The sequence below is a fragment of the Apus apus genome, chromosome 1 (genome assembly GCF_020740795.1).
Source record: "Apus apus isolate bApuApu2 chromosome 1, bApuApu2.pri.cur, whole genome shotgun sequence".
Lineage (NCBI taxonomy): Eukaryota > Metazoa > Chordata > Aves > Apodiformes > Apodidae > Apus > Apus apus.
The window spans coordinates 3,212,198-3,227,922 of record NC_067282.1 but is presented as its reverse complement, the minus strand read 5'-3'; the positions used below and the strand labels follow the sequence as shown (position 1 = coordinate 3,227,922).

The window sequence follows — 15,725 nt, the reverse complement described above, 5'->3', positions numbered from 1 at the left end:
AAGAAATTCTTCCCTGTGAGGCTGGTGAGACCCTGGCCCAGGTTGCCCAGAGAAGCTGTGGCTGCCCCATCCCTGGCAGTGTTGAAGGGCAGGTTGGATGGGGCTTGGAGCAGCCTGGGCTGGTGGGAGGTGTCCCTGCCCATGCAGGGGGTTGGAAACAGATGATCTTTAAGGTCCCTTCCAACCCAAACCACTCTAGGATTCTATGATCCTGTGAACTGGTAGGAATGCATCACTGAGCAGAGGTTTCTTTCCAAAGATCCAGAAATATTTGTTTCATCTCTACATGAACACATGGGTCACCCCTTCCAAGCTGCAGTTTCTTGTCTTGTTGGTCAACACAGCTCCTGGTGGCCCCAGCTCTCCTCCAAAGGGGACAGATGCTTCAACTCATTCTTCTTGACCTTTTGAGATATGTGAGACATCACCAGCCTCAAGAGGTGGGGAAGTGAGGCCAGCTTGGCCCCACAAGGACTGGGAACAGTGCTTGAAGCACTGATCTCCTTTAGGGCACCTGAGAAGCCAGGGCCAAAAAGGGGATGAAGCCAAAGCCTCTGGCAAAATTTGGTGACAGCATCACCCTGGGGTGCTGCTTCTGGCCCTGCTTGCTGTGCCAAAGGACTTTCTAAAAGGGACCTGCTGGTGAGTTTGTATAGAGATGAGCATCCAGATGAGGATGTGAAGTGGTCAGCTAGACACTAGAAAGAATGTCTTTACTAAAAGAGTGGTTGGACAGTGGAACAGGCTGCCCAGGGAGGTGGTGGAGTCACCATCCTTGGAACTGTTTAAAAGAAATATACATGTGGTGACACGATGTAAGCACTGAACAGGTACATTAGGTTACGGTAGGTGGATTTAGGCTATGGTTGGACTTGATGATCTTCTAAATCCTTTCCAAGCAGGATGATTCTGTGATTCTGTAACAGATCACACAGGTTGGCGCTCTACTGTGGAGGCTTGATCCTGGTGAGCTCAACTATGAACACCCATGGTGTGCTCCAGGTCACTGCCAACAGACTTTGTCCTTCCTCAAGGATGCTTTTTGTTCTCCTTTACTCTTCCAGGCGCCCCAGTTCAAGCCTGGTTTGTCCACAGGGGTGCCTGGGACATAGCAGGGAGCTGAGCACCAGGTCCCTACAACCACAGGTGGCAGCATGGCAGCAGGCAGGCTGGGGAGGGGATGGCCACCAGCATGGGTAGGATGGTCAAGAAGGGCAGCACCATCCCAAGGAATTCATCCCCCAGATGCACAGTGTTTCAGAACACACAGGTCCCAGCTATTGCACTGGGCCAAGTGCCTTCACTCAGGACACAAATCACACCCCACCACACTTCCCTCCACTGCACATTTCAGCCTGCCTCATACGACAGGTTTTTAACCTTGGTGGGGCTTTTGGGCAGTGTTTACACACTCTCTGTGCTAAATTATAAATATCAGAGGGAAAAGGGAGCTGTTCCACTTCCTGTCAAATCGCGTCGGGGTTTCATTTTAAAAAGGGATGACTTGGAGGATTTATGTTCCCTACAAATAACTCAGAGGGTGCCAGTCCTCTGGCAGCAAGAAAAGGACAAGCCCTTGCTCTGGGGTGTTTGAGAAGACAGATGTTAGCTGCATTTATGCATCCCAGGGCAACCCATCCATGCTCCTGGACTGAACAGGAGTCCAGGCTCTGCTGAGCAAGGTGAGAAGGAAAGATGATGGTGAGAGGGTTTTGTACCTGTTTCTTTACAGGTATAGGTGTCCCTCTGCCCTGATCACACCTGCATTACAGGGTCACCATCCATCTAAAGGGGTCAGACATCCAGGAACAAGTGCACACAAGATCCAAAGGGTGTGCAAGGGGTGCATGCTGGAGCTACACCAATTCTCACACACACACAAAAAGAAGCTGACCAAGAATTTCTGAGGTGGGAGGGACAGCTCTTTAGAACGAGTGACTCAGAGCCAAGGTGGATTTCCCCTCTCCTGGAAAAACAAAACTGGATGGTGCCTAGAGGAGGCAGGTCAAGTTGAGTTCAAGAGGAGTTAATTCAGGGAAGTGCCATGACCTCTTGATGCTGGCTCCCTCTGGCTTTGAATCCTCCAGATCAAGGAAAAAGAGGAAATGGCTCCTTTTCTCTCCAGCTGCAGGGCCAGCATGGCTCCAGCTTTGTCCTCCTCCCATTTGTTTCTTTCATTAACCATTTCTTGCAGCAGCTGGAGGTTTTACAGCACCTCAGGATTTATCTTCCTTCTGCAAGGGGCAGCACCGTGCCCGACTGAGCCTTTGAAAGGAGACTTTGGGGACTTTCTTTCTTATGCAAGGGCAAAAAGCATTTGTTCCAGCAGGATCGAGCCTGCCCTTAATGCTGTCCTATCACCTCAAAGTCCCATCCTCTCTGAGAGCTCAAGCTGGAGCCCAGGAAGATCAAGCTAAACACAAGGAAAAACTTCTTTCCTGTGAAAGTAACAGAGCCCTGGGATAGGCTGCCCAGAGAGGCTGTGGAGCCTCCTTCTCTGGAGACATTCAAACCCATCTGAATGTGTTCCTGTGTGACCTATTCTAGGGGATCCTGCTCATGCAGGGGGGTTGGACCAGATGATCTTCAGAGCTCACTTCCAACCCCGACCCCTCTGTGACTCTGTGGATAAAAAACCAGAGCTCTCAGGCAGTGCAGCATCTCCCAGCTTGTAACAAGATTAAAAGCCTGAGTTGATCCAGGGCATAACCAGCTCCACAGGCTCTATGTGTCCCTCCAGCACCCCAGAGCCAAATCCAGGATTTGCACCATTCCCTCCCACAGAGCTCAGAGAGGGCAATGGATGCTCAGGACTCCCCTCTGCTCCAATTGTGCTCTTCCCCATGACAAATGCAATAATTTCTAGCCACCAACGTGCAGCTGCATTAAGAAGCAGGCAATTAATCTAATCCACTGATTTTACTGTTGGAATTGCATTTAAGGCCATGTCCTTCTGATGCTGGGGACAGAGCAGACTGGCTGGCTCATTCCTTATCAAAGGCTGCAGTGAGCCATACTCATGCTGGGCAGCTTATCACTCCCTATCCTCACTGGAACAAAGTGGGAGCCTGTGAATGGTGTAAAAATGTGAAAACAAGGTCAATTCAGAGGCTGCATTAAATAGTGACCAAATCTTTTCCTGACAAGGAGTGACCAGACTGGCAATCAGCTTCAGGTTTTGTTGAAAAAGAGAGATATATTAAAAGGCAAGTGGGTCATAAATTCCTAAGCTGAGAAACCCAGAGGTCTGGAAGGACTCTTGACTTCATGATGGATCACAGACAGATGTCAGACTTTGTTCAGAGGAGACTGTCCCCCAGTCCATCCAGCAGCACAGAGGAGCCACAGCATCCATGCCAACCATGAGCACCCTCTGAGCAAGACCAAAAGGGAGTCAGAAGAAAAAAAAGCTGCAAAAAGCTGGTCAAAGGCATTCCTGGAGCACACCAAGGGTTAGTATTTCTGGCAGAAGGTCCAGGTGGGGCACCAGAAGGTTATTGTCCCCTGACATTTTAATTGCCTCTGTGCACTTGCTTCAGGTGAGCTCTCAGAGTAAAGAGCTGCAGGAACTTAACCTCTGTCTTCCCCCTTGTGTTTTTGCCAGCTTCCCAGCCTGCCCTATACACAGGGGAAAAGATTTTTCAATGCAGAGAGTTGTGGGCAGGCAAGTGTTGTTCTTGCTTTTAGTGATTTAGTTCATTGACTCCTTTCCCCTTCCAGGAAAACCCCGTGGGGATTGATTGTATAATCCTCACTCAGCAAGTGAAAAGAGCTAAGTGCTTAATAACACAAGGAAAAGAGGAGCTGAAAGATGCTCTCCCATCCTGCAACAGCTCATCCTCCAAACATCAAATTCAGGAGACACTGGGTATAATGGACAAAACCCCCATACACAAATCAGGCTCAATTTATGTCAGGTCAACAGGGAAGTTGCTACTGAAAAATGGTATTTTCTCAGTTTCTAAAACAAGATTCCTCTTGTCTGGCTAGAAAAAAACCAAACAAGCCAGAGCTGTGAGTGAGAACATCTCTCCCCAGATGCTGAAAATGCCACGGCCCTACAATGTCCTGCTTCCCACTGCCCTTCCCAAAACACCCAGCCTCTCTGTCTTCCCCAAAACTAACTCTGGCTCTCAGACCTTCTCCTCCAAATGACATTGTCTCTGCACTTGGATAAAATAATACTGCATTTAGCAAGAATCTACCTTTGTGCTGCTTAATCAGTGACAACCTCCCTGGACAGTTCTTGCAGAGATAACTCGGTGCTTGCAAGGAAATGCTGGAGAAATATCAAAATCCTGAGAAACAGGGCTGGAGGGTAAAACTCTGGCCCTGGAGACAGGAGGGTGTAGACTTCATCCAAGAGTTTCTCTGGTGGTTGCAACCAGCCAGGCTTGAACTCACAGTGCAGAGGGGCAGCTCAGGTTCAACCATCACTGCACGTCACCTTGAGTCACCCAGTCACTGTGACAACAGCCTGCTTGGAAACCCTTGTGCTTTGTCACAGCCTTTCTCCTTACACCACCTTCGGGGCAGCTCAGCACTGAGTTGCCACCATGTCCACTCCAAGTACCTCTAGGATCTCCTGTCACAACCACTCTGCATCTTAAGAAAAACCATGAGGTGCTTCTGTGAGGTCCTGTGACACGCTGCTGTGGACAGGGAGACAGCACACAGCAGACCTGTCTGTTGACCAGGACAGGGAGGAAAAACCTTCTCCAGGCTTTACCTTGCTCCCTGGGAAGAGCTGAGAGGCCAGAGCATGCAGTTCACATGGTTCAACATCACATCTGTGCATCAGCCTCCCATCAGGCTTCATTTGCTTCCCACAGGAGCAGAGTGATGCCCAAATTTGTCCTGGCTAGTGACCAGTCTCAGCAGCAGGTCAAGGCTTGCTGGACTGAACCTGAAATACACAGCCCTCCTTGCTGCATAGAGAAAGCAAGCCCTGCTAAAGCCCAGGGGTACTGACAACCCTGTACAAACCCCATGGCCTCACTGGAAGTGGCCTGCACCCAAGAAGAGAGTTTAGGACAGTGATGATTAGAAGGGATGAGCTGTTTTTCCACAGGGTAGATGAACCTCTTCCACCCCGGGCCATCACTGTTTTGTTTGTTTGTTTTTTACCAAGGGATCAACAGACACAGCTGGGTGCCCCAGATCCACCCTTATCTCTGTCCCTCAGCTGGCATCTCATCCATCTCCTTCCCTCCTTCCCAGTACCACCCTTCCAAATCTATCTAACTGCCAAAAGCCCAGACCAGCTCACCAGTGCACAGACTAAAACTCCTGTGCCTGCTCTGCTCTGCCAGCATTCCTGTCCCAAACAGGGAGGGCAAAACCCTTGAGGACTTTCTCTACGGATGCTACTACCTGCCTGAGTACAGAGATCTCCCTCACCGTGGTATGGAAGCAGGCAGAGTGTGAGGGAGAACGAGTTTCAACCAAGGAAGCAGGATTTGGGCTCAGCCCAAAAACCTTGGTTTAATTTCTAACGCAACAGCAAAGTGTTGCTGCCAGGAAGAGCCACTGACACTGCCCCAGCCAGCTCCAATATCTGCTTTGGCCAAACAACGAGCAGCCAGATTCATTTGTAAGTGAATGCACCAAAACAGAGATTTTGGGACCCTCTTCTCAGCTCATTGGGATGCTAGGGCTTCCCTCCCTCCCGCACACTCCAGCAATTAACTTCCTGGCTTCGTTGTGCTGCATCATGAAGATGTCCAGCAAACAGGCACCCGAGCCAAAGCCCCATCAGAGGGTTCAAACAGCTGCTCTCTCTGCAAAGATCTGGCATCCAGAGCAGGGCTGGAGGCCAGGGGAAAGCAGGGAGGGAGGGAGGACACCCCGCTGAGAAGAATCAGGCTGAGCTGGTTCCAGGAAAGGCAGCAAGACCAGATCACAGAATCACAGAATAGTTTGGGTTGGAAGGGACCTTCAAGATCATCTAGTTCCAACCCCCCTGCATGGGCAGAGACACCTCCCACCATTCCAGGCTGCTCCAAGCCCCATCCAACCTGCCCTTCAACACTGCCAGGGATGGGGCAGCCACAGCTTCTCTGGGCAATCTGGGCCAGGGTCTCACCACCATCACAACAAAGAATTTCCTCCTCATGTCTGACTTACATCTGCCCTCTTCCAGTTTAGAGATGCAAGAGTCCAGATGCAGAGGGAAGTTGAAGCAAAACAGCTTGACCTGGAAAGGGTTATTCCTGAGCTGGTCCAGCAAAGCCTTTCAGCCTCCCTCTTTTTTCCCCCTGCCCAGAAAAACCCCAAGCAGTGGGAGGGCAGTGTAGACTGCTTTTTCATATTTATTTTTTACCAAAGCAACCTCAGGCTTTGAGAGCACATGGAGGAGCAGAAAGGATGAGGGAGGCTCTGGTTAGGAAGGAAGGGCTGCACACCCGGGGGGTGGGCTGTACAGACCTGTCCTAGTGCCATGGAAATAAATGGAGTTGAGATCCTGCCTCTGCCAAAGCCCGTTCCCATCACCCCAGTGAGTTCACTGCAGTTACTTTCCACATGCAACTGCTTTGCCTGGAAAAATCAGCTTCCCTGCATGGATCCGAAGTGACAGCCTTTCTGGGAAAGTAAACTGGTTTTTAACAGCTGATGCCTTTTTTTTCTACTCTCCACCCCCTCTGCTCTCACAGCAAAGCTGGAGGTGTGACAAGCTTTTGTGTTTTAGCAGTTTCAGCTGAAACACTCCAAAACAAACCATGGCCACGGCCCTGAGAGATAACAGAGGTGTGTACACACCATCCCCACCCAGCAGACAGTGTCCCTCAGACTGGCAGACTCCATTTCTGGGTCAGAAGCTCCCCAAACAACAGCTGCCAAATGCTGGGAGTATCACTCCTTTGGTTTTTCTACACACCAATAAAACGTGATTGCCTGAGGAAAGATTTGCAGGTGGTAATAGGAAGAGGATGCTGTAGAGGCTTAGTGGGGCTTAACTGCACTGTGCAATGACCACACAAGCAGAGCAGTTGATTTGAGCTTCATGGATATTTTGAACCTTAGTGAACACTGCATTAAATGAGAGAAACTGAATAGGTTGCCCAGGGAGGTTGTGGCTGCCTGGAGGTGTTCAAGGGCAGGTTGGATGGGGCTTGTGCAGCCTGGGCTGGTGGGAGGTGTCCCTGCTCATGGCAGGGGGGTTGAAACCTGATGATCTTGAAGGTCCCTTCCAACCTTCACCATTCTATGATGCTCCTCTGTAAATACCCTACCCAGTTTCTTCCATGCAACCTTCAACTGTTGCTTCCAGCTCTTTCCTCACAACCTCCAAGTGTTGCCACTACCTCTGTGAGGGTGGTGAGACACTGGAACAGGTTGTCCAGAGAAGCTGGCCTGGGTGGGCTGCAGAGAATCCCAGAATCCTTCTGGTTGGAAAAGACCTTTAAGATCATCAAGCCCAACCCTTCCCCCAGTCCTGCCAAGGCCACCCCTGCCCCATGTCCCTCAGCACCATCTCCAGGGCTTGGAAACCCCTCCAGGGATGGGGACTCCCCCCTACCCTGGGCAGCCTGGGCCAGGCCCTGACAACCCTTGCCAGGAAGGAACTGTTCCCCAGATCCAACCTCAGCCTCCCCTGGCACAACTTGAGGCCGTTCCCTCTGGTCCTGTCGCTTGTTCCTGGGGAGCAGAGCCCGACCCCCCTGGCTCCAACCTCCTCTCAGGCAGCTGCAGAGCCAGCAGGTCTCCCCTCAGCCTCCTTTGCTCCAGGCTGGACACCCCCAGCTCCCTCAGCTGCTCCTCACAAGTTCTCCAGCCCCTTCTCCTTCTGCTCCAGCCCCTTCCCCAGCTCCCTTGCCCTTCTCTGGACACGCTCCAGCCCCTCCATGTCCTTCCTGTCCTGAGGGGCCCAAAACTCAACACAGGATTCGAGGTGCAGCCTCACCAGTGCCCAGTACGTTCACCCCCATGCTCAAAAGCATGCAGAGCCTTGCTCAGACCCCATGTTCCCATGACAGAGCTGGTGTGGAGGAGGCCAAGGCAGGGCAGAGGGAAGTCAGCTCTCCTCCCACGAGTTGCCCTGTGGGAATCTGGGAGGCTCAGCCCCTCCTGCCACACAGAAAGAGCCACTTCAGCTCTGTCCCTCCCTTCACACAGAGCCCTTTTGTCCACCCAGACAGACACAGCACTGTCTCCTGGAGGGTCAGTGGGGGTGAGGAGGAGAAGGGCAGCTCAGGAGACCCTGCCACCCTGAAATGCCATCAGGCTGCGTGCAGAACAGCAGGGGCTGGGCTGGGCTGCTCCCCCCTGCAGGCAGGGAAGGAGACCCAGGTGTGTCAGATGTCCCTGTCAGGCTGTGACATTGTCCACTCGCAGTTATTGTTGCTCCCTGTGATGCCTTGCACTGCATAAAACCACAGAAGGGTTTGGGTTGGAAGGGACCTGAAAGATCATTTGGTCCCAACCCCCCTGCATGGGCAGGGACACCTCCCACCAGCCCAGGCTGCTCCAAGCCCCATCCAACCTGCCCTTCAACACTGCCAGGGATGGGGCAGCCACAGCTTCCCTGGACAATCTGGGCCAGGGTCTCACCACCCTCACAACAAAGAATTTCTTCCTAAGATCTAACCTAAATCTCCCCTCTTCCAGTTTGAAACCCTTCCCCCTCATCCTGTCACTCCATGCCCTTGTAAAAGTCCCTCTCCAGCCCTTCAGGCACTGGAAGGTGCTCTAAGGTCTCCCTGGAGCCTTCTCTTCTCCAGGCTCAACACCCCAACTCTCCCAGCCTGGCTCCAGAGCAGAGCTGCTCCAGCCTTCTGATCATGTTCATGGCCTCCTCTGAACTTGCTCCAACAGCTCCATGTCCTGTTGATGCTGAGTACCTGAGGACCCCAGAACTGGACACAGTACTTCAGGGGGGGGGATCTCATGAGAAGTGGTCTCATGATCAACCCCAAGCAGATGGCCATGCCAGGGAATACAAATTCTTCAAGACATAGTGCCCTCAGGCCCTGATGTGCATCTTTTGGGCAGGTACTGAGGATACCAGAAGGACAGACAGCACCGAGGACAGGCAACATCACCCCCAGCCCCCCACAAGTGTGGAGGGCAAGCAGAATGCTTCTTGCAGAGGACACTGGTTTGACACAGGAAAGGAAGGATGGGTGAGACCACCTATCTCCCAAAGATCCCCAAACCACTTCATCTACCCAAAGCTTATCTTCTTCTCCCTTTCCAATCAGACCACCAAGAGCATACAGAGATAACCCTTTGCCCTGCTGGACCCACCAGGACCCACAAGAGCACCAAACATCAACCTGGCTGCAAACAGAGAAGTGTCCTTTGCTGCTGGACCTCACTGGGGGCAGAACAGCCAGGACCTGGGTTCAGCAGGTCTCCCTGGCATCCCACAGGCTCACGATGCCAAGCAGAGGCAAAAAAAAACCACCTGCTGGGGAGAGGAGATGTTGGCGGGGTCTCGGCACCCTCGGCGAAGCAGGTGCTGCTCGTATCTGGGGAGACCTGAGAGCAAAGCTGGTGGGGAGCAAGGGGAGGTGGCAAGTGGGATGGGAGTGGAGGTGCAAGGGGGATGGGGGCACTTACTTTTGGCCGCTTCCACTGGATGCCCTGGATCCTTGACTTGTAGAAGAGCGAGTCGTCGTTGGCAGGGAAGAGGGGGTCCTCAAAGAGCTGCTTCCGCCGCTGACACTCCTTCTTCAGGGAGGAGTAGCGCTGGTTCTCGTAGGGCTTCACCGAGGAAAACATCCTTCCCCACCAGCCCTGGGAGGACAAGAGTGAGACGGGGCAAGGTCTGAGCAGGGACACCCCATCCTCCTCCACGGCACCTGGGGTGGCAGGACCACAACTGGAAGCAACCACCCAAGCCTCTGTCTCTGCGTTGCGCCGGAGCCAAGTGTCCTACAACGTGAGGCCCCCATGTTTGCAGCTCCACGAAGCACCACCCCAGGAGGTGTTCAGGGTGCATCAATTTAAACTTGCTGGAAAAAAAAAATATAAAAATCCTCCACCTAAATGAGGAAGAGGTGGATGACTCCTCAAAGCTCAAGCACACATTGCAGATCCCTTGGAGGTGGGACTCCTGTTTCCTCCAGAGCTGGCCAAACACCACCAAAACAGGCACGGGAGGAGATGCTAACTGCTGTCCTGCCTTTTAGTCAATTTGTAAGTTATTGGGGAAAAATCACAGCCCTCGGAGGCAAAGGAGGAGAAGACATCCCCTGCAAGCTGGGTGTGCACAGGTTTTTGGGGGCTGAGCCCTGCCCAGAGCAAACCCCCACCCCGTGCAGCTTCACATCGTGGACAGACACTTCATAATTTCATCAGGGACGCCGGTTTCTCAGTAGGCTTTATCAGATCTGGTTTTAATTAAAAAAAGGCCTCCCGGCAGAGCACCACGTGTTTGGGGATTAATTATTCGGTCTTGACAAGAGTCTGCCTTCCAGGGCAGAGACCTGAATTTAGCAATCCAGAAGCCAGCAGGAAACCATGGCCCCAGTGCCCCCAGAGAGAGCGCATGTGCTGGTTGGGTTTGGTGGGTTTTTTGGTAGCAGGGGAAGGGCCCCAGGGGTGGCTCTGGTAGGAAGCTGAGAAGCTCCCCCTGCTCCAAATCCAGCCAAGGAGCCATTAGAGGGACAACAGATGAACCTCTGCCATTAACATATGAAAGAACTGAGATAAGAGCTGAGCAGATCGAGCAGTTAAAGAAAAAGAAGAGCTGTGAGAAGGAGAGTGGTGCTGGTGGTTGGTGAGGAAGAAGGGGAAGAAGGTGCCCAAGCAGAAGTTTCCCTGCAGCCCATGGCGAGATGGCAGCTGTGCCCCTGCATCCATGGAGGAACGTGGTGGAACATTCCCGGAAGGCACCAGGAAGGGTGAACTTGGCCCCTGGACTTGGATGTTGGTGCCAGAGGATTTGCTGCCTGTGGACTCTGATCATGCAGCTTTGGAAGCCCCCGGGCCAGGGGAGTTTGTTCCCAAAGCAGCCGTGACTCTGTGGGAAGCCCAGGCTGGAGCAGCTCCAGACCTGGTGGGAAGGACTCATGGAGGAGAGGTTGATGGAGGACTCTCTGCCATGGGAGGGACCCCGTGGGGAAGCAGGGCAGGACTGTAAGGAATCCTTCTTCCTGAGGAGGAAGGAGCAGCAGGACCCACCAGCCTGTGACCTGACTCTAAACCCCATCCCCATCCCCCTGTGCCGCTGGGGGAAGGAGGGAGAGAAACCGGGAACAAAGGGATTTGGGGCTGGGAAGAAGGGAGGGGTGGGGTAACATATGCAAGCCCTGCTCTGGGTGTGTCTGTGTCCTGGGTGTGTGTGATTAGTGTGACATTAAATTACTATGTTTTCCTCAAGTTGAGTCTGTTTTGCCTGGGACCTCAATCAGTGAAGATCCCTCCTTGTCCTTTGTCTCGACCCAGGAGCTTTGTCCTCCTCACCCCAGAGTGTGTGTGTGGGGGGAGCTAAGTGAGCAGCCATGGGGCTGGTTCTTTGTGGTCATGTTGGGCCCAAACCATGACAGAGCAGCACCTCTCTATCACTGCTCCATCACCCCTGGTCTTTGGTCACTGGGTACCAACCACTTTGGTCAGGCTGTCATCCCTCTGCCCTGCAGGTCAAGTCACCTTGTCCTCACAGCAGGCACAAGGGAAGGGGGTGCTCTATGTTGTTCCCCTTTAGTAAATCACAGACCTTCCAAAGCTCCTTCCCTAAGGTTTCTCTGTATTTATTTATAACAGTCCTTCTCTCCCCAGAACATGATGTCCTTATCAAAATACTGACCATTAATGAACCTAGTGTGGAAACACCTAGTTGGGCTTCCTAAAGAAACGGGGGCAGGTGTGCCACATCATCTCCAACACCACCCATGGTAAAACAAAGGATGCCCCATCCAGGGGACAGATGCATCCAAAGAGCTGGCCTGAGCCATCATTCCCAGTGAGACGTGGGTGTTGGTCTCTTCTCTTGTGTAACATGTGATAGAACAAGAGAAAATGGCCCAAATTTGCTCCAGGGGAGGTTTAGATCAGACATTAGGAATAATTTCCTCACCAAAAGCATGGCCAGGCACTGGAACAGGCTGCCCAGGGCAGGGCTGGAGTCCCCATCCCTGGAGGGGTTTCAAAGCCATGTAGATGTGGTGCTGAGGGACATGGGGCAGTGGTGGCCTTGGCAGGGCTGGGTTAATGGTTGGGCTTGATGATCTTAGAGGTCTTTTCCAACCAGAAGGATTCTGGGATTCTCTGCAGCCCACCCAGGGTGATGCCTCTCTTGTGGTTCACATCAGGTTTAATTAAAGGCCTAATTGCCCCTTTGCAGAGTCATGTGCAGGTGCTGTATCTCCAGGACACGCTGGGTGATCTGGAGAAAAGTGGGTGGTGGGCACAAAGTGCCCCACAAGCTGCTTGGGTGACTGATCTGCAGCAGCAGAGGCCTGTGGAGCAGCCAACAAGGGGGTTATTTTGGGTTCACTTAAGCTCAGAGTGATGAGCACTTGTGCTGCTCATCAGGCTGATCAATACGGTCAATTAAAACCCAAGCTTTGCTCTTCTGCTTTGCAGAAGTGAAGGGATTTCAGCTCTCCCAGGGGAGAGGAGACTGGGTGGGTGGGTGGTACTCTTGGAGGATGGCACAGACATTGGTTTAGCTCTCAGACGCCTTCTTGCCTTCAGCTAATCCCAGAGATTCATCAACAAGGGATGTGACTCCACTCCCACACTGATGCCCAACTGTAAATGCTCATATAATCCTTGGGATTTGGGATGTTTACAGATTAGCTGCTTCCAATGAGACTTTAGTGCACTTTCCTTGCACCTCTACCTGTGATGAAGTCCCTGTGGATGCTCACCACAATAAAAACAACAGAATCGTTGGATTATTTTGGCTGGAAAAGACCTTTAAGATCATCAAGTCCAACCATTAACCCAGCCCTGCCAAGGCCACCACTAAATCATGTCCCTCAGCTCCACATCTACATGGCTTTGAAATCAGGGATGGTGACTGCACCACTGCCCTGGGCACCCTCGTGGTCACTGGCACTAGGTGGCCAACAAGCCACCTTCACTGAGGTCTCTCTATTCCCATGTCCCCTGTGAGCAGGAAGAACACAGTGACCATTCAGCAATGATCCTCCAGGATTCTGGATTTGGGATTTTACAGTTTATAACTATAAAAATGCCCTCGCTCATTCCAGGAGGTTGGACTAGATGACCTTTAAAGGTCCCTTCCACCTATACCATCTTCACTTGCAGGCCAAAAACAGGAACAGCAGCTCTACCTTTGCTGTGCTGTGACCTGCTAGGACCCTGCCTGCAGGGGGGAAGGTTAAAAAAGTATTAATTCAGACAGGAGCCTTTGCAGGCTGCTCAGCAATGCACCCAGGTGCTCTGGTATAATGGGCTTATAGCCACGCTCACGGGATCTTCTCCTTGGCAGCAGAACCAGTTCCCAGATGCTACAAAAAGGACCAAATGCATCACCTGCCCTCAGAAAAGCCTTCAGAATCATGGAATCACAGAATGGTTTGGGTTGGAAGGGACCTTAAAGGGACACTTCCCACTAGACCAGGTTGCTCTAAACTCCATCCAACCTGCCCTTCAACACTGCCAGGGATGGGGCAGCCACAGCTTCCCTGGGCAACCTGGGCCAGGCTCTCACCACCCTCACAACAAAGCATTTCTTCCTAAAATCTCATCTCAATCTCCCCTCTTTCAGTTTGAAACTGTTCCCCCCCTTGTCCTCTCTCTCCCTGCCCTTGTCCCAAGCCCCTCCCCAGCTTTCCTGGAGCCCCTTCAGGCACTGGAAGGTGCTCTCAGGTCTCCCTGGAGCCTTCTCTTCTCCAGGCTCAACACCCCAACTCTCCCAGCCTGGCTCCAGAGCAGAGCTGCTCCAGCCCTCCCATCATCTCCATGGCCTCCTCTGGACTCTCTCCAACAGCTCCATGTCCTTCTTGTGTTGGGGACCCCAGAACTGGGCCCAGGCCTGGAGGGGGGTCTCACAAGAGTGGAATAGAGGGGGAGACTCATCCGCCCCAACCTGCTGGCCTCACTGTTTTTACTGCTGCCCAGGGCACTGTTGGCTTTCTGGGCTGGCAGTGCACGTTGACAGCTGATGTTGAGCTTCTCATCAACCAAAAACGGTCCGAGATCAAAATCTGAATAATACACCAGATTTGCTCCTTGCAGAAAAGCAGACAGCTTCTCTGAGCAGGCACGCAGCAGCCAACACATGCAGCCACCCTGCCAAGAGGGCCAGGGAACAAACTAGTCTCCAGATGTCCAGGAGAAGAAGGGGATGAAGGACAGATGTCCCCAGGAAGGTCACAGAGATATCTCAGCAGTGAATGAGCTCCTCTCAAGTGACCATCAGGTAGGACTTTCACTGTGACAGCTACAGAGAGACAGGAGAAGCAGCAGTGCTGTGAAAGGCTGGTTGGTAGATGCCTTCTGCACAGACACGACAGGCTGAGATGCTGCTGCTCCCAGCGACGCGAGAGGAGTCGCTTGGGCTGGTGCATGAGCTGGGCTGACAGGCAGGAAAGAACATTTCCACAGGAGGTTGTGCAGAAAGAACCAGTGAGATTTCTTAGGAAGAGAGCCTGGAGAGGAGGGGAGGGAGAGCTGGTGCCTTTCTAAAGGCCACGCTGGGGGCAAGGCAGGAGTCACGGGTTTGATGCAGGAGATGCTGGATGCTGCTCTGCAGCCTGTCCTGAGCCTGAGGGCTGGCACTTGGCTGCTCGTTCATAAAATCACTGCTCCTCCCTGGGCAGCTCTGCAAGGACAGCTTGGAGCTGTGTTTTCCAACACCCCTTTCATCACTGACTTCCACCAGATGCTCTGGGCAACGTCCATCCCTATGAGAACACGTCCTCTCGGCCAAGGAGCTCCAGCTCTTCTTTGCCTGGGGGAACAGGGCCACCTCCTTGCCCTGATATCCCCATCCCACAGTGACTGTCACCTCAGCAGCCACCTGTCCTCACTGTGGGGCTGCTCTCACACGAGAGGACGGGGATGGATTTGAGTTGCAAGGAAAATGCCAAGCAGAATGAGAAGTGATACTGCTCAGGATGATCTTTAGGAAAAAAACCCCAACAAGCCCTTGAAAAAGAATTAAAAGGAAGGGGCTGAGCAGATGTCTTAGAGTAGTGTTAAAATTTATTACTCTCTCTAATTTGCAGCATTTCCTGCTTACCCGCCACATTAAAATGCTCAAGGGCTGTCTAATGACTCTTTGCCTTCTTGCACCAAGCTAAGATGCTCCAGGAGCACAAGAACTGGGTGTTTTCATGCCTGGCCTGAATTACCAACCCTACCCTTGCATGTGTCTGTGTGTGAGCAGGGAGAGGAATCTGATCTCACAACTCTTAGCAGAGCTGAATTTTTGGAAACAGGGATCTGAGCCCAGCCCCAGTCCAGTCACAAAGGAGTTAAACAGGAAACTATTTTGTTGGGAGAAGGGAGCCAGGCTTCTGACTCAGGAGTGTTGTGACTTCCCCTTTTCACCTCCAGCAGAGCCCAGGCTCCTTCCAGCTGGTAATGATCACAGCTCTGAGCTCTGCAACTGGGGAGAAGGACTGAAAGTGTTTGTGTTGGGCAGGACCAACACTTCTTGAAAGGCTTTTCCTTCCTCCCCCACAAACCACTTCCTCTCCTTCCCTTCCAGCTCAGCCTCCTGCAGCACAGCTAGCTGGCATGGGCTCCCCATGCTTGCACTATCCACAGCAAGGAGCAAAGGGCTCCTTGCTCATAGATCCTAC

The 15,725-nt window shown here is 52.5% G+C and overlaps 1 protein-coding gene across 1 annotated transcript in view; it reads right to left on the bottom strand.

Moving 5' to 3' along the window:
• The window catches only part of CAPN5 (calpain 5), a 60,997-nt gene that overhangs the window by 32,823 nt on the left and 12,449 nt on the right, over positions 1 to 15,725 (bottom strand). The window contains exon 2 of the mRNA XM_051608691.1: positions 9,562 to 9,738. Coding sequence (XP_051464651.1) covers positions 9,562 to 9,723 — 162 coding nt within the window. The 5' untranslated portion in view covers positions 9,724 to 9,738. The remainder of the gene's footprint in view (positions 1 to 9,561; positions 9,739 to 15,725) is intronic.